The sequence below is a fragment of the Crinia signifera genome, chromosome 3 (genome assembly GCF_055691185.1).
Source record: "Crinia signifera chromosome 3, ASM5569118v1, whole genome shotgun sequence".
Lineage (NCBI taxonomy): Eukaryota > Metazoa > Chordata > Amphibia > Anura > Myobatrachidae > Crinia > Crinia signifera.
Genome location: NC_139219.1, coordinates 125,176,601 through 125,195,239, shown reverse-complemented (window position 1 = coordinate 125,195,239; position 18,639 = coordinate 125,176,601). Strand labels below are relative to the sequence as shown.

The window sequence follows — 18,639 nt, the reverse complement described above, 5'->3', positions numbered from 1 at the left end:
GATGATAAAGTCTGCATTTTACTGCATGTATACTTGACAGAGGGGGTCAATAACGAACCGCAGGAGCAGCCATCATTAATATAGGGGGTGATTCTGAATGGCTCCCTAAGCAGCAAAATTTGGCTGCTTAGCAAGCCATGTAACACCACCTGGGCGAATGTCCGCCATGGTCCGCACGTCCCCGTTGCTTTTCATTTTGCATAAACATCCATTTGCAGGGTAGCGAATGGGGCCGAAATAATTTGATGGTTGCCGACTGTCTGGACTGACCTGGATTTGCGGCATCTGAGAATGGGGTCGGTGGCTGATATCCAGCGATGTCAGCCACACGCCCCCTGAAGGCAGGTGCCCGTCTGCGTTTGCATGGAGATGCCCAGCATTGTCCTGGGTACACCCACAGTTTTTGTGGGCATGCCCAGGAAATGCAGGGTATTCGCATACGAACGCCCCCTGCCCGCCTCCATCCCGCCCCCCTTTGTGGACGCCACGGTGACTATGCAAGTCGCCGAGAATGCCCGCACACCAGCCCTGCACATGCGCATATGCAGTGATTAAACATCAGTCCCCTTTGCAAACTCGCCAGGACCGAAGCAATTAGATCACCCCTATAGTGCATATACACTCAACAGTACGCACAACTCATACTTTTATTTGTAAACTTGCAAAGGTAGCTTAACACATAGCATACTGTACAGGATAAAAAGTGTTACACAAAGTAAAGGTCCACCAGGCTGCTGAGGCAACACTGTAAAAGCTTTTAAAGAAGCTTTTGATCTGCATTCGATGTGATGCGCGCTCCCGTTTTCTCTATATCGAAAAGAAAAACAGACAGTGCAGGCAAGGAATGATCCAGTAAATTAAATGTGTACAATGTGCCTTGAATGTAATACCCCGTTCTCACTGCAGGCAAATTCCCGGATCTAGCATGTCACCCGGGAATTGCCTTTTAACACAGGATTTTTGGCAGTGTGAACGGGTCACATACCCGGATCTTAGACACGGGTAAAACCCTTATTTTTAGACGTGTCTAAGATCCGGGTAAGCAGACACGGGTTGACCCGGTCACACTGCAGAAAAACCCGTGTTTAAAGGCAAATTCCCGGGTAGAACTTCTTCACCCGGGAATTTGCCTTGCAGTGAGAACGGGAGTCTAGCACGGCAGTCTGCCGGGAAAAAGCTGTGTATTTCTCACTCGCAGTGAGAACACGGCATAAATTGAATTCGATATCGAATGCAAAAGTGCTTATAGAATGTGAAATTAAATCTGAAAGCAAAGGCCAAATCGAAAGGGGGTGGAATAGGGGAAATCAAAAGTAAATCGATACGCGTATACACACCTTCAGGTTGGAATAAAAAAAGAAACCAAGGCACCCAGTCGACTGCAGCAAGAACTAATTACAGACACGGCAGAAAATAAATGTGGGACTTCCCCTGTACTCAAAGTTGCCTGCATCTATGTGACCATACCACCCTATCCATTCACTGGGGAAAGCAGTAATCATCATAATCATGTACTCTATCCTTGGTGCAAGAGTTCAGACTGAAAGGCTTCATTTGGAATAACCTCACTTCTTAAGTGTGAAAGTGTTTTACAATTACAATGTATGTAATTAGCTCTTTGATTTGTTTTTTAAAGCGGTTTTTCAATGAAGATCCTGTATTTCCACTGTTCACTGTAGCAGTAAGAGTTTTGCCTCCAGCTTTGAGAATAGTGTGGTGGGGGTGGGAACACATATCTATGTATATTGCGCTTTTAGCACACATATTATCTATATAGTCATATGCAATAGGTGTGTACAAATAGTTATACATGCAGCATGCAAACTGAACTATATGTAAAAAATACGGTTGTTCAAAGGTGAACATTGTGATCACCCAGTAATTTACAATAATCTAAAGAGGCATTCTGAGTACAATGCATAAAAGGAGTGTGCCTGGCCACTTTAAGGTCTTGTGTATGCAAGCTAATATGCCATCAAAGGAAACATTTGGTCTTGGAGCCTATACCATAATTGATGTTCATTTCTGTATCAATAGAAGTAACATATTTGTTTTACAAGTTGACTGATCAGATACATTGTGTATGCAACATTGGCAGAGTAACAAAAACATAGCTATAAATGAAATGTAGTCAGCGTGTCGCCGCCATAATGATGAATGCCCTGGTGTATCTATAACAGATGCAGTATGTAACCACACTGCACACCAATTGTTCAATGCTTACCTCTCCGGAGTCCTGCAGCAATGGAGACTCTGAGTAGGTAGTGCACAGGACTCCTGAAAGCTGGTACAGCAGCCATTTTTTAGGCATTTTGTGCATGCGCAGTAGGGAAAATGGTAGCCATACTATTTCAGGTCTGTTCGTTTGAACCCCTTCGTTCGCAAGGTGTCCGATGGTGTGCAGATGCATCTCTGCGCATGTGCAAATACCGGGTGTGTGCCACCAAGATGAACAGGGTGTTCGCCGGGCGCACGCACAAATGTGTGCGGGCAGGGGGCGTGGAGGGGCAGGACAGGCCACCAGCATTTCATGGGTGTTCCCATGAGAACGTTGAGTCCCGATGACGCGGGAGCGACATCGGGACTCAACATGCCCTCCCACTTCCTCCCGAGCATCCACTTGAGAGTCACTTTTATATGTGTGCACCTTCACCATCATACGATGGTTGCCGACCATCGAATGATGTGGGGGGGATCCCCCAAGGTGTGAAAGGATGTTACTGTGTGACATCCATTTGCAGGCCCTGCAAGGGAATCACCCTTGCCAGGTTTGGTGGACTCAACCAGAATAACCCCCGTATGTTCCCAGAGATCTGTGCACCACCTAGTGCTAATTCAGAAAAGCAAACCTTAAAAAGGCTACGGGTCTCTTAACGCATTGCACTGTGTTGGGATCGGATCCCTTCCATCATGCCATGTGGCCGATGGGACCTTCTGCACATGCGCAAATGGACTCCATGGTCAAAATCCCTTATGTCCAGGAACTGGAGTGCATGACAAAGGACAGCTCTACTCATGTGATTCTAATCATGCTAGTGCATATGCAATAAGTATTTAATTACAGTTTCTTATATAACGCAGCAGATTCCATTGCGTTTTACAATTGTAGACAATAATAAAACAAACTGGGTAACAACAAACAGACATGGAGGTAGGATGGCCCTGCTGCAAGCTTACAATGTATATAAGTATCGATATGATGTGTGGTTAGATAGAATCCCTTCATTCGTCTCACAATGGAGAAATTTCAGGATGTACACCACAATGTTAATACCTCCTGTTCACTGTCACTGCCTCCTAGTCAGAAAGGGGGCACAGACTGATACTGCACACTGGCCTAAATGAATGTTGTAATGTTATCAACATTGACATTATGGTGCAGGATAACTGTCAACATTGTGATTGTCGATATAACACAGAAGCTCTATAAACAATGGCTATAATCAGCACAATGTGCAATGTCACATGTACGAAGGAATGAATAAACATATTATTCTAAATGCACAAATTTACTCACATCCTACACCGTATGTTGTTATGTTAATCAGTATTTCATACAAATAGCCATGCATTGCTGGAGCATTCTATGTCAAAACAGGAACTTCCTATTATCAGACACACACAGCACTGCACATCCGGCATTGAAGTTACACTACGTGATTGCAACAAGTGTCAGGTGTGGAAATGCTACATTGTAAACTTCTTAAACAAATAGAAGCAGCAGTAACTTGGGCCATGGTTGTACCTGAGTTGTCAGACCTCGCTCCTCGTCTTCATGACCGTTCAAGACCCTACGCAACTTATCCATGCTTCCTCCCGCTGCTGCAGCTGTCGCTCCCACTCCCTGTGCACAGACACTCTGGTGACAACTAGCGCACTGGCGGCAGCCCCGAGTCCCTCACCACCGCTGTCACCGCTGCGCAGCAGCTAGTACTTTCCCTGCGTCCCGTCACGTGGTGGTTATGGCAACACGTGACTCTAAACTCCGGGATTGCTGTCGCCACGGCCGCCATGTTTAATCCGGGAATGCTAAAGTGAAACTATTCCGTTGTTTAGGATATTTTAGGTATTCGACAATTCGAAACTCGTTTCTCTGGACTATATTGTTCTGGCACTAAAGATCCCAGCATAAGATCCAATCCATTGAGTAATGCATGCAGATTAACAAATAATTATTACTTTTCTATATTAAACTGTTATACTTCACCACCTTGGAGTGTGAAAAAATGGAGAGAGATAAAGTACCAACCAGTTCCAACTCATTTTGGAACCGACTTGCTGGTACTTTATCTCTTTCCACTTTTTGGTACATTACCCTGGAGGTGGGCGGGTAGCCAATCAGTGCTGCAAAAAAAAAAATCGGTAATTTCTCATCTTTGCGGCCACCGCTTATGCTACGGAATTTACGTAGTGCTTCTAAGCATCATCGTCCCATTGTGTGCTCACTTTGCTCGCAAAGCTTCGGGCTTGGTTGCTCGCTACGCTTCACAACTTTATTAAAGGTAATAGGTGGTGGTGTGGACCCAGGGTGGTGGCATGGTTCCCACCTTGTTTAATATTTTCATTAATGATATTGGAAGTGACATAGTGAGTAAAATTGAAATATTTGCAGACGACACAAAATTGAGTAAGGAAATTAACTCAGGAGAGGATGTGGAAACACTACAATGTGACAATTAATAAACTGGGAAGGTAGGCGGAAAGGTGGAAAATGCAGTTTAACGTTGAAAAATGTAAAGTAATTCATTATGGGAACAAAAATGAACAAGCTACTTATAGGCTAAATGAAGTTATTATAGGGAATTCTGCTGTAGAGAAGGACTTGGGGGTCATCATAGATGAGAAATTGGTTAATAGTGCACACTGCTCAAGTGCAGCAGCTAAAGCAAACTGGACACTGGCATGCATTAAAAGGGGCATGGATTCAAGGGATGCCAATGTGATAGTGCATCTTTACAAGGTATTGGTAAGACCACACTTGGAGTATTATGTTCACTTCTGGGCACCGCACCTTAGGAAGGACATAAATTAATTGGAACAGATACAGAGAAGGGTGAAGTTAGTAAAAGGTATTGAATCACTAGAATACAAAGATAGGTTAACCAGGCTGAATATGTTTTCAGCGGAGAAAAGGAGGTTGAGAGGTGATATGATTAGTATGATCAAATACAGGATTGGGAATCATATGGAACTGGGAGATGATTTGTTCACTAACAGGCCTATACTTAAGACACGCGGGCATGTACTGAGGCTTGAGGAAAATAAATTCCATACTGAATTAAGAAGAGGATTTTTCACCATTAGAGCAGTCAAATTCTGGAAGTGAAATTGCCGGTGGGGGTGATTACAGCAACTACTTTTAATGAACTGGACGCATTTTTTGCGACTAAGGGAATCCTATAGATATGACTTATTCAAGTCAGTAGTTACAATTAATACCCCGTTTTCACTGCCTCAAAAACCCGGGGCAAGCTGAAAATTCCTGTGTCCTCTCTCAGTGTGAAAGGATCTTTGTGAACTTCCCTGGTGTTATGCCCCTGCAATTACACCTGTTTTTTTTGCAGGGTTTTTCCTGGGTAATACACGGGTGTATGGCAGTGTGAACAGCACAGACCCGGGTTTTTCACACAAAAACGAGCTCATTGGGGGATGTAATCATGTGATATGTGACATCATCTTTAGCCAGCCAATAAAAGCTGCCCTTAAACAGCCTATCACAGCAATTTGTACAAATTTCCCAACACCCAATCACAGCTGCTATTACATTCCACACCCTTGTTGGAAGGCAGACCATGGAAAGCAGTGTGAAAGGGGCAGACACGGGAAATTCCCGGGTCTGAGGTGCAGTGTGAAGGGGGTCTGTTGAGCTGACAAGCTCTGTGCCCCGCCAAAAATCCGGCAAGAAATACCCGGGATTTTGCAGGGGCGGCAATGAGAACATGGTATTAGATAGGTTGAACTCGATGGACTAACGTCTTTTTTCAGCCTTAATTACTATGTTACTATGGGCCTTATGCTAGTTCACTCTTAGAGGCAAATTTCTTCTTAGCTGGACAAAACCATGTGCACTGTAGGTGGGCAGATGTAACATGTGCAGGGAGATTTAGCTTTGGGTGAGTTATTTTGTTTCTGTGCAGGGTAAATACTGGCTGCTTTGTTTTTACACTGCAATATAGATCTCACTTTGAAGAAAACCCCACCCAAATCTAATTCTCTCTGCACATGTTACATCTGCCCCACCTGCAGTGCACATGGTTTTGTCCATCTAAGAAGGATTTTGCCTCTAAGAGTGAACTAGAATAAGGCCCTATGTTACATCTGCTCAGCTGTATACCACTGCTCTAGCCAATGATCACACCTGATGCTAATGCTGGAACATCAGATACTCTGCACGGTGTACACTATACCAGCACTATTCAGTAGCGCACGCAGGGGGGGGGGGGGTTCTGAGTACCCAGAAACCCCCCCAGGAATATAAGGGACCTAGTCTGAAAGTTGAGAGTTCCCTCTTTCCATGGGTACAAGAAATTTAAAAATCGGCCCTAGGGAACCGGAGATAACTGACTTCAAAGCAGTGGTCCCCATCCAAGCCTGTTAATTACTCTCCCAGTCAGATATTTCAGTTTCTGTCTGACTAAGAGTTTTTCTGACTGTGACTCTACCCCTTTGATGGACACTAGTAGCTTGCCTCTACTGTTCCCAGAACCAGAGATATCAGCCTTCCAGCAGCTACTGCTCCAGCTCCACACACCTGGTATGTAGTTTTATATACTGATTGGCAGATTGCTCTGCCTCCTGAACTCTGATCCCCTAGTCCCCAATTTGGTAGGTGGGATTCTCTAGTTTTTAATTCCATTAAAATCTAAGAAATCTATTTCCAGGAACTGGAGATATCGGCAGTCAAGCAAGCTGTCCTCCCACCAGAAAATTATGAATAATAAGGCCACTCCACTATACACCCCTCCTCTGCATAGTAAACATCCTCTACCACCCTGGAAGTTATGTATCAGGGTCCCTTCATTCAGCCCAATGCCCCCTTCTCCCACCATCTGTGCAGTAAAGGGGTAATTAGTGGAAATTACTGATACATGCTGAGCGGTTGATATAATACTCGTTACCACCCGCGGGACATCAAAGCTTCCGCTCATAGCACCCCCCTCCCCTACCATTGGAGGATAGGTAGGTGCCCCAATACAGTGCTATGCCCAGGGGTCTACTATGCCGTTATGTATATATATTTATATAATTATTATTATTTATATACATTTGGTCTATCTATAATACTTTAACTGACCGGCATATACTGGGTCACCTAAGTGTCCATCTCCATGCTTTGCTCTACCCCTCTCTGGAAACCCCCTTCTGAAAATCCTGTGTTTGCCCCTGCTTTTGAGGCATCTTGGAGCAGAAGCCGACTAATACCCCTTTCACACTGCAGCTCTTAAACTGTAAATTGCCCAATTTTTTTTGCCTTTTAAAATGGGTTGAGCTGCAGTGTGAAATCTCCAGGGTGCTTTAACTGTTTAAGAAATACTGGTATTTGTTAAACGGTTAAAAAGCAGTGTCCTACCCGTTTCAGAGCCGTTTTTTTGGCAGTGTGAATGGCTCTATTTCTATGGCTTGAAACGTGTTCCTTGGGGGTTAAACGGGTTGAATGTGTGAATGGTATTAAATGCTTTTGTAAATGGTTTTCACCTGCAATGTGAAAGGGGTTAGGTGGCTCAGACCCGTTTTAAATACCATTTTGAAATACTGTGTCTTAAACGTTTAGGCAATGTAAAAGCAGCATAAGCCAGGCAACTGTGCTAATTTGCCTTTCCATCTATATATACCCATTTGTGGATACAAATAACTTTGCCTGGGTTACACTGAACAACTGGCGACCACTGCTTGGATATAAATTTCTCCTCAATTGGCATATTTTCAGTGGAGTGATCTTATCATTATTTGTGGAGGTTGAGCATAGCGTTGGACACTCAAAAATTGCTGGACTGGTAATCTATAATAACATTTAAATACACTGGGTTTGCTTAATTTTAATTTATTTTTAATAGATAAATGTGTTATTTAAAGTTGTGTATTGGCTGCTGATACAATTTTGGATATTTTTGTTTCTATTTTATAAATAAATCTTCATTTATGAATTAGAATTTGAGCGCTCTCTCCTCCTTAAACCATGATCATAAACTAGTTTCCCAGTAAACTAACTGGGAGTTGCTCTTTAATTACATACTTTTTACACACATATATATATATATATATATATATATATATATATATATATATATATATCCCCCTTCTTTGGTATAAAAACATAGTCACATATTTAGTATATAGACGAATGGTTGATAATATCTATATGAGTATATCTAGCCATTATTACTAAGACTGGACACACATCAGACCAACTTTCCTCCAACTAGTTGGTTGGTTGGATTGAAAATCTGGTACTGTATGGGGGCGAATGCCAATAATCAATTTGCTCACAAACTCAGGAGAATGGACAAAAACATTCAATGAAATTGTTTAAATCAAATAGGTCCAACTACAGTACATTATCTGAGCAGTGGCGTAACAATACAGGGTGTAGGGGGTGCAGTTGCTATGGGGCCCGGTGGCTCGGGGGGCCCGAGGCCAAGCTAGCAATCCTCTGCACCCTTTTGGCACGATGGCAGTGCCGTTATCCCAAGAATGCCCCAGTGACAGCGTGCAGCAGCAGCACTGTAGAAGCGCCTGACCTGTGCATCATCCGGCCTTAAATACGGTGTGTAGACCCAGCATGGCAGTGAGGAGACCCAGCGCTGGAGCAACCTCCGGCTCTTATATGTGGTGCAGTGACCAGGCTTGGCGGTGATGAGAACGGGTGGTGTGTTGGAGACCCGGCAGCGCGGAGACCCAGGCCAACAGCGTGAAGATTTGATGGAGAGGAGACACAGAGGTAGTGTCATCTGTCCTGGGTGGGGTGGGGGAGCGAGTGGGAAAAGTAAAAGGTACATAGCAGCACCGTGACCTGTAACGAAAGGTAATTAAAACACTGTAGGGGGGTGAAGTAGGAGGAACACAGTGCCATCTATACTGGTAACCCTTAGGGGCTCCTTTATACCTCTGTAGGTCCCCTTCTGCAGGATCTACGGTCTCTTTAGACTGATGTGCTGCGAGCAAATTGTTTGTAGGATTTTGAGAAAAAGGAGCCTGCGTGAGCCTATGTCCTTTCTCTTGTGGTGTTCTGGTGGTGGTGACAATCTCACTCCCACTTCCGTTCTCTCTTGATCCCCCTCTCTTGCTCTTCTCTCTCTCTCTCTTTCCCTTCTCCCTTACTCCCTATTTTTCCATGAAGCCCTCTACCCATTTCTCTCTCCCCAAAACCCTTTGTCTCTTACACTCACTCATTCTTCTGCACCCCCATGAGCACTTTAGTGACAATCCGCATCATTCTAGTTACACCCCTGTGTCTGAGTGACAGTTGTCCATTTTCCGGTTTAGGAACAAATGACTTAATTACAAATGACATTTGCTCCTATCCAGTATTAGGTTTTTATTCCATCCAACCAACTAGTTGGATGGTTGGTGGAAAGTTGGTCTGATTTGTGGCCAGCATACGGACTCCGCCCGATTGCTGTTTGGTTTTTATCTAAAAGAAATGATTCATCTTGCTGTCCAATCACCCAGTTATTGGTATAATTAAATGCAATGGAAATATTAATATAACTACTAATCTCCTCAGGCAAGTATGCTAAATATTATTTAGCAAAAAGTTTTAAAAATACCTATTGTGCAATAACGAATAAAATACAAAACAAAATGCTCCCCAAAATAAACATAGAAAAAGTATCCATTTAGAATGAGATCATGAGTTCTATGTCAGAAGTGTAACATTACTGTAATTATACAATTTTATATGCAAATTTCCCTTGAGGAGTTTATTGGATTGTGTCTAATTGATGAGTAATTCTTGAAATGTTACATGTCTAATGAGTACCTAAATGTATATAACCAGTAAACCCGCTCAAAGCAAATGCTTCGAAAGCTAGTAGATGTAGTTTCACTTGCTCCCAACAGATGGCAGTGTAAACACCCTCGGAGCAAATGCTTCGAAAGCTAGTAGATGTAGTTAAACTTGCTGCCAACAGATGGCAGTGTAAACCCCCTCGGAGCAAATGCTTCCAAAGCTAGTAGATGTAGTTTAACTTGCTGCCAACAGATGGCACTAGAAATATATATAAATGATATTGCATGTTAAAAACATGTAACCATCTATGATATAAAATGCAGGAAGTACGTTATCACTTGTAATTTATTATCAGTGTTGTGGGGGGCGCTGCTCTCTATAACAAAGATAACAGAACACCACAAGTTATAGCTGAACTGAAAACATAAAATGCTTTATGGCTTGATGCAGGGTGAGGAGCATTGCCCAGGCTTGTGCAGCATAGTTTCAGTCTACATATGCTAGAATTTAGACAATAGGGTTAGGTTACGGCTGGGAGGACTAGACGTAGGCTACGTGAGGCTGGGATGCAGTCATGCAGATGTCAAGGTCAACATGCATTAGATCGACATGTTCAAAGGTCGACACAAGCAATAGGTTCACATGGGAAAGGTTGACATGAAAAAGATTGCCATGCTTTTTTCATAAAAATAAATTAAAAGTGGTTTTTCACAATTTACTATCCAAGTGGGCATAGAGTGAGTTTATGATAGTTTGCTGAGCATAGTGAGGCACCGTGCCTGAAGCATGGCGAACGAAGTGATACTTTTACAGTGTTTATGTCGACATAGACACCAGAAAAACTTAAAAACGTAAAAACTTATGTCAACCTTATCCATGTCAACATATTGCTTGTGTCAACCTTTTGATTGCGTCGAGCTAATACATGTCAACCTTTTTTCAAGTGAAGACCTTTTGCCTGTCCAACAATAGTGGCCGACCTATTGACTGTTGACCACCTAAGGTTAGGGTTAGGTACCAGAGGGATGGTAGGGTTCAGGATTGGGAATAATTGCTCATCAGAGCATCAGAGGCCTGATTTGGAAGTCACAGTTAGATGACCATCAGGACCTCGAGATGCCACTGGAGGCGCTGCACATTAGTCTCCACTTGGGCACCAGAGACTATATATTGACGTTACATAACTGACTACATCAGGCATGTCCAAACTGTGGCCCTACAGCTGTTGTGAAGCTAGACATCCCAGAATGCTTTGTCATAGTTTTAGCATTCCCTAATAGCAAAACTGTGGCAAGGCATGATGGAGGGCCATAGTTTGGACATGCCTTGACTACATAATGAATGTAAAAATGGTCATTCTCATGTTGATGTTATAAATAATGATATTATGACTGTCTACATACATATGCTCCTTCAGAACAGTTGGCGGGCACATGCTACAAACCTATTTATGTAATTGTAATTTACACCTGCTTGGGCCAGGGTAGTTCTAACATATGTCAAGTATAGTAAGGGTAATGTATCACAGAAAAGATCTATATACCCCTAAGAAAACCATGGAACTTTAATGTTGTTACGTTCACATACACTGATGATGATGACCATGATGATGATGAAGATGGTCACCAACACTAGTGAACGGCAATAAATTGATTGTGACTGTATTGCTGACACTGTGAGGGGCCTTTTGCATTTCTCTGGCATATATTATTCTTTTGCATGCTGGTTTAGTTTTTTTTATTTATGTATGTAGGGAAGTAGAGCTGTTTCTGCTGTAATAGAGAGGTTTTTTTCCAAATTGTTTTGATGCCTAGTAACAAAGGAGGTTTTAAAAGAAATAGATACAAATCCAATAAAAAGTGTATCTGATCTAAGCCCCTACGCAATATGAGATTTCCGCAGATGCCGTTATTGGCAGAGTTTGAAGTCCTTGGGGCTCGGCAGGATACCACCATTGGCAAGTGCTTACATACTTGCTGATGCCAGCGGGATAGGGAGCGTTAGCAGGGGGGTTTGAGGGGGAGCGACGGCCATACTGCAGCATGGCTGTCATTAATAAGGACCTCCCTCATCTGTACATGTTCAGAAGAGGGAGGGGGTCATTAACAATGTACAGGATATCACTCAGAAGGGCCCTTCACCTAGTGTGTATGGGGCTTTATGCTTGGCCACATATGCTGCTTATGTAGGGCCATGCCCATCTCAAGATCTATATAGTTCATTATAGATTTTTTGTGCCCTTTCTTGAGTGTAAATTACGCTTATCTTGTGGGCACTATGCATCACACCAATAAGGGTCGATTCAATTACAAGCAACCTGCCATCTGAACAGCAGCATATTCACAGTATGTGTCTCCTGCCTATAGAGATTTTATAATTGCCATTTTTGGGGGATAGGTATTAGCTGCAATAAGTGTTTTTAGCAATCACTGCCATTATCGGGCTATCCAATTAAAGCCCTTTATTTGCAAATTAAAGTCCCATTTTTTAGGCAATTGTTACAGATCGGATGGATCAAAAAACTTTTTTCTAACACTGCCATGTCCAACGGTTGGCATTCAGAGCACCTGCAGTCTGTGGGTCAGTGGTGAGGAGTGAGGCAACATGTCAGGCTTGGCCTCACATTCTTCCCAATGACTCGTGAATCTATGGACAGATCCAAATAAAGCTTTCAGCAAGCATTAACAAACTGCAAGCTAAAGAACTGCATTGCTTCTTTACATGCACAGGTACTGAGACTGCCCACCCAGCACATTTCACCACTCCTAAAATTATCATGTGAAATATCAAATGCCGTTTTAGGATATACTTAAAATACCCATTGTAGTTAGACTGAAGGGACTGAAACGAAATCCCGGCGGTTGGAATCCCAGCGTTCAAAATTCCGACGCCGGAATCCCGACAAGGGGGACGTGGATGGCCCCACCTTGTGGGCTCGATGCGCTCGCCACGCAGCAGGCCCGGTGCCTCGCTAATCTATTCTCCCTCTTTGGGTGTTGTGGACACCCACAGAGGGAGAAAGTGTCGGGATTTCGGCGGTCGGGATTCTGGCGTCGGGATTTTGAACGCCGGGATTCTGACTACTGGGATTTGAACTGCATCCCAGACTGAAAGATAACACAGAAATGATTGTTTATTTATATGGCACCCCAAGCATTCTGCAGCACCGAACTATACATAAATGAGCAAAAGCAAGAAATAATGACTTTACAGTACAAGGCAATAGAGGACAAGTACTGTACATGGTAAATAAATATAGTTGCATCAGCGGACAGGACACTGAAGTAATTATTAGAGTGGCAGAGACCTAGGGTTAGGTGTCGTTGAACATAGTTACTGTTTAAAAGATATATATACTATATCATCAACAAGGCATGTTAGCAGTGGGGGGCGGGTGGCATCACGAACATTATAGTTAATAATATCGTTCAGTGTGTATGCGCTATATATCGTTCACTCGGGCTTGCTGCCGATATCAGCGGTAGATCCCATCATCTAGTGCAGTGGTTCTCAACCTTGGTCCTCAGGACCCCCCAACAGTGCACGTTTTCCAGGTTACCCGGCAGGTGCACAGGTGCACTCATTATTCACTGACACATTTCAAAAGATCACAGGTGGAGCTAATTATTTCACCTGTGATTCTGTGTGGAGACCTGGAAAACGTGCACTGTATGGGGTCCTGAGGACCAAGGTTGAGAACCACTGATCTAGTGTGTATGGGGTTTTAGACCAGGGCTCAGTTTCCCAGTTTTTCGCACCCTAGCAGTGCTGCATTTTTGGCTCACAAATCCATGCACTTTGCCATAAAATTAGATGTACTTTTATGGGGCAGAAGTATTAAGCTTTAACAAGAGATAAATGCAAGGGTGATAAGGAGAGATAAAATCCTTCTTAAGGTGCTTACACACGTACAGATTTTTCTGTCTGAACTATCTGGTGGGAACAAAAACCTGGAAATTTATGGGAGCAAATGACAATCAAAACATTGTTCCCAAATGCTTGAAAACAGACAGTGATCAGTCAGACAAATTGTTTAAATCATTCTGATATAACAAATTTATCAAAGCATATATTTTTTTTCTGTTTTCCTGCATTTGGGTGGAAATTTTTAATTGTCATATGCTCCCATACATTTCCATGTTTTTGTTCCCACCAGATAGATCAGACAGAAAAATCTGAAATATATGATGGACAAAACCATGTGCACTGCAGGGGGGCAGATGTAACTTGTGCAGAGAGAATTAGATTTGCGTAGGGTTTTACTTCAAAGTGAGATCTATATTGCAGTGTAAAAATAAAGCATCCAGTATTTACCCTGCACAGAAACAAAATAACTCACCCAAATCTAATACGGCCTACACACATGCCGATATTAAGGCCTTTTCTAAGCGATTTTGCTTAGTTTGTCAAAGTCCCTTAGAAAATGCCCTCACCTCGGTGTGTGTGTGGGGACTATATCGGCAGCAATGCGCGTCCCCGCTCGTCTTTATCGCTGGCCGAGATTGATGGACAGTGTCCATCAATCTCGGCATCTGCAAGGTTCTCCCACCGGAGAACACTGGCGCTGTCTGCTCACTTAGCACACAGAGCTGACAGCTCGCTCTGTGTGTGGGCTGTCAGCTCTGTGTGCTATGCGATAGCGGTGCAGCACAGCCCGACCTAGCATAGCTAGGTCGCCCTACACACATCGCTATGTGTGTAGGGCCCTCAATTCTCACTGCGCATTTTACATCTGCCCCTCTGCAGTGCACATGGGGCCTTATTTTGGTTCACTCTTTCTGACAAAATCCTTCTTAGATGGACAAAACCATGTGCACTGCAGGGGGGCAGATGTAAAATGTGCAGAGAGAATTAGATTTGGGTGAGTTATTTTGTTTCTGTGAAGGGAAAATACTGGCTGCTTTATTTTTACACTGCAATATAGATCTCACTTTGAAGTAAAACCCCACCCAAATCTAATTATATCTGCACAAGTTACATCTGTCCCACCTGCAGTGCACATGGTTTTGCCCATCTAAGAAGGATTTTGGCAGAAAGAGTGAACTAGAATTAAGCTGGGTACACATACATACAATCGTCGGGCCGTTCTTCCGTTCTGGGTCGGACGGCTGTTCAATTGTATAGGTGTGTACGCTGTCCCGACTCCCTCTGTACGATCGATAAACGGCCAAAAACGTTCTTGTCCATCCATACTCAGTCGGTCGAAGGTTCAGTGCTGTTTAATTTTCTTCCAACAGGACGGGCCCAAATCGGAACAAAAGTGCAGTGTGTACGCACGTTCGATCGATATGCTGGCCATTCTTGCGATTATACAGCCAAAGCTAGAACGCCTATGTGGGTGTTCCATAGCTCCATCATCTCTCCTACAGCACAAGAAGCGATCACCTCTCCCCATGTTTACCTCTCCCCATATTTGTGACTGTAGTGTATAGTACACTATAATAGTGCCTCAAAGTTGTTAAACTGCGTTAATTGCTGCAGTATGATATTGTAAGTATATAGTAATAGACTGGGGTGAGTCACAAATAATGAACTACACTAGTTGCTGCAGTGTAGTATAATAAGTACATTGCATTCAGAACGCACACTTGAATAAATCATATGTGGAGGTGACAGGGTTAATGTAGTTCACGGAGCCGCGGCTCAGATAGTGAAGCCGCTGCTCATGATATATACAGTAAGTGCAGGCTGTCACAACAGACAGGAATTTGAGCTGCACAAGCAGACAGGCAATAGCCCTTAAAAGGGCTAAGGATATCAAGGCACAGTTGCTAACATTTCAATATGCATTAGATAATGTGACACACACGGAGTGCCAAACTGCTATAAAGACGGGATATGCAACTACAGTCAGTTTGCCAGGGTGACTATGGACAGATACCGCAAACTGACTGTAGTCGCATACCATCATATACCAGCTCTGCCCTGTACTGTGTGCTTGGCACTGACATCATATATCACCCAAGCCCTGCACTGCCTCCTGTGACTTTCTGGGTACCGTGTAGGTCAGGGTGACTATGGACAGATACAGCAAACTGCTATAAAGACGGGACTACAGTCAGTTTGCCAGGGTGACTATGGACAGATACCACAAACTGACTGTAGTCGCATACCATCATATACCAGCTCTGCCCTGTACTGTGTGCTTGGCACTGACATCATATATCACCCAAAGCCCTGCACTGCCTCCTGTGACTTTCTGGGTACCGTGTAGGGCAGGGTGACTATGGACAGATACAGCAAACTGCTATAAAGACGGGACTACAGTCAGTTTGCCAGGGTGACTATGGACAGATACCACAAACTGACTGTAGTCGCATATCCCGTCTTTATAGCAGTTTGTATTAGGGCATATTACTCTGATTACCATACCATCACAAAGCTTGCCCACCTCCTATGGTCTACACCCTTTCCATGCCATAGGAGGTGGGCTTGCTCTGTGAACTACTAAATCCTGTCACCTCCACACAAGATTTATTCAAGTGTGCGTTCTGAATGCAATGTACTTATTATACTACACTGCAGCAACTAGTGTAGTTCATTATTTGTGACTCACCCCAGTATATTACTATATACTTACAATATCATACTGCAGCAATTATCGCAGTTTAACACCTTTGAGGCACTATATACGCAGCCAGTACTGATGTAAAAAATGAAATTACTTTTGTTTAAGTTCTGTACTCATGCCTCTTTGTTTTGGTATGCCCTTAACCCAGCCCATTATGATAATTTTGTTTATATATATTGTGTCAAAAGCCCAAATCGAGAGAGTGTGTACGGTGGTTTAATCTTTTTCTTGCGACTGTTTGGACAGGAGTACATCGGACGTCGCAAGTAAAATTGTACAGGTGTGTACGCGTGTATCGGCTGTAGTTTGTGGACGGTCCGACGCAGCTATGGTCGGTCGAACGGTCCCAAGAAAACAGGGATTGTATAGATATGTACCCAGCTTAAGGCCCATTATGTCAGACATCCATAACTTTTTTTTTCCCCCAAGTTAATTTAATTCTCCACAATTCCACCACTAAGAAATATGCTATTCTATTTCACAGAATTTCTGCAACAATGATCTGGGAAAGTATCTAAAAACTCACATGGTCAATAGTCAATTATAAGTACACATTGAAAATCGGAAATTGATTCTGCAATTTGCTTTCATGCCAGTTTAAATGCTTGGTGTGAGACGGTTTTAAATTCTGTTTATACTTTAGATTGCTACTGTCTTTTATGAGGTGTTTTTTCTGACAGTCTGAATTAAACATTGATATTTCATTTTCACTTTTACAATGGTATTTTAAATTCCCTGACGTTTACATTGTACAAGTCTTACTAGTTTATAAAATGTTTAGGCAGGGTGATTGCTAGGGTCACATCATGTAGATATGGGAGGGAATTCTACTCTGATCGCTCCAGGGCCGGCGCCACCACTAGGCAGGACTAGGCATTTGTCTAGGGCGCGTGCCACCGGAGGGCGGTACTTAGCCGCCGAGGTACCATAGAGAGGTACCAGAAAGCAGGTGAGTCTGTAATCCTCCTCCCTCCCTGACCCCCATCCCACCCGTTAATTAACGCTGCCCCCCCCCCACGCAGCGCACCGCCCGCTTCCCACTGGGGGGATTTCAGCGCGGCAGTATCGCCCGCACACACCCCCCCGTGCCGCATCGCAGTATCGCACCCCCGCACACATACACCCCCAGCAGTATCGTCCGCACCGTCCCCCCGGCGGGTGGCGGGGGTTTTTTTTGCCTGGGGCGGGCGGGGGACTTGCACCGGCCCTGATCGCTCCCCTGCGCATTCGCACATGCAGCAATTTTTTGTTTATGCGCAGGCTCTTTGTGTGAACGGACGCAGCAAATTGATAATTCGCTGGCCCTTTCGCAAAGAGCAGGGCGGGGGGGGGGGTATGAGTCGCGCCCATGGGAACGCCCAATGTTTCATGGGCATCCCCATGAAAACACTGGGCGTCCCCATGGTAATTCAGCCGTGACATGGGAGCCGGGGGGGTGTCAGCTGACATCACCGGATGTCAGCTGCCCGCCCTCTTCACGTACCAGGACGCCGCAAATCTGAGTCACCTGAGAGTAACATAAATTTGCGAGCGCTTTAGAAATCATTTACAGTATAAGTTCATGGATCTACTGTATGTGATTTCATGAAAAACAAAAAACACAACAGGGCTGTTTTATATAATCAAGAGAGAGTGATAAAGAATCAGCTCCTAACTGTCATGTTACTGACTGGGTTTGAAAAATGACAGGAGCTGGTTGTTTATCACTCTCCACTCACTCACTTTTTGTAGCTGGTACAACCAGCGCACACAGATGATGGATTTGTAAAGTGATTAACAGTCAGGGACCATTTGGGAGTGGCATAAAAAAGTAGGCGTATCTCAACCATGTAAGGGAGTGTCTTAAACTGCGATTCCGTATGCAGGCATAATGTCTCTTGCGTCTTACTTCTTGCGGCTATGCTGTGCCACCATATGGCTACTTAGAACTTTTATAATTGTTTTATTAGCAACCAATTCTATGGGTGAGATCAGATGCAGTAACATCTTGTGTTAAGAGCTGTCCTTTGCGTTGCGCCTGCAATGTGCAGCAGGTCCCTGGCGGCTCTCCAGCATCTTCCCCTCCCTCCCTTACCCGGTGCTGATGATGATGCTGACTGCTGCTGCTGCGAGTGGGATC

General features: G+C 43.8%; 1 protein-coding gene across 2 annotated transcripts in view; it reads right to left on the bottom strand.

Moving 5' to 3' along the window:
- SFT2D1 (SFT2 domain containing 1) overlaps positions 1–18,639 on the bottom strand; it is a 51,256-nt gene that overhangs the window by 31,498 nt on the left and 1,119 nt on the right. The window contains exon 1 of one of the 2 annotated variants that reach the window (XM_083176469.1): positions 3,746–3,965. The exons of the other annotated variant lie outside the window; for it this stretch is intronic. Within the exon in view, the coding sequence (XP_083032595.1) occupies positions 3,746–3,808 (63 nt within the window). The 5' untranslated portion in view covers positions 3,809–3,965. Of the gene's footprint in view, positions 1–3,745; positions 3,966–18,639 lie in introns of those variants that run through there. 2 annotated transcript variants of the gene reach the window in all.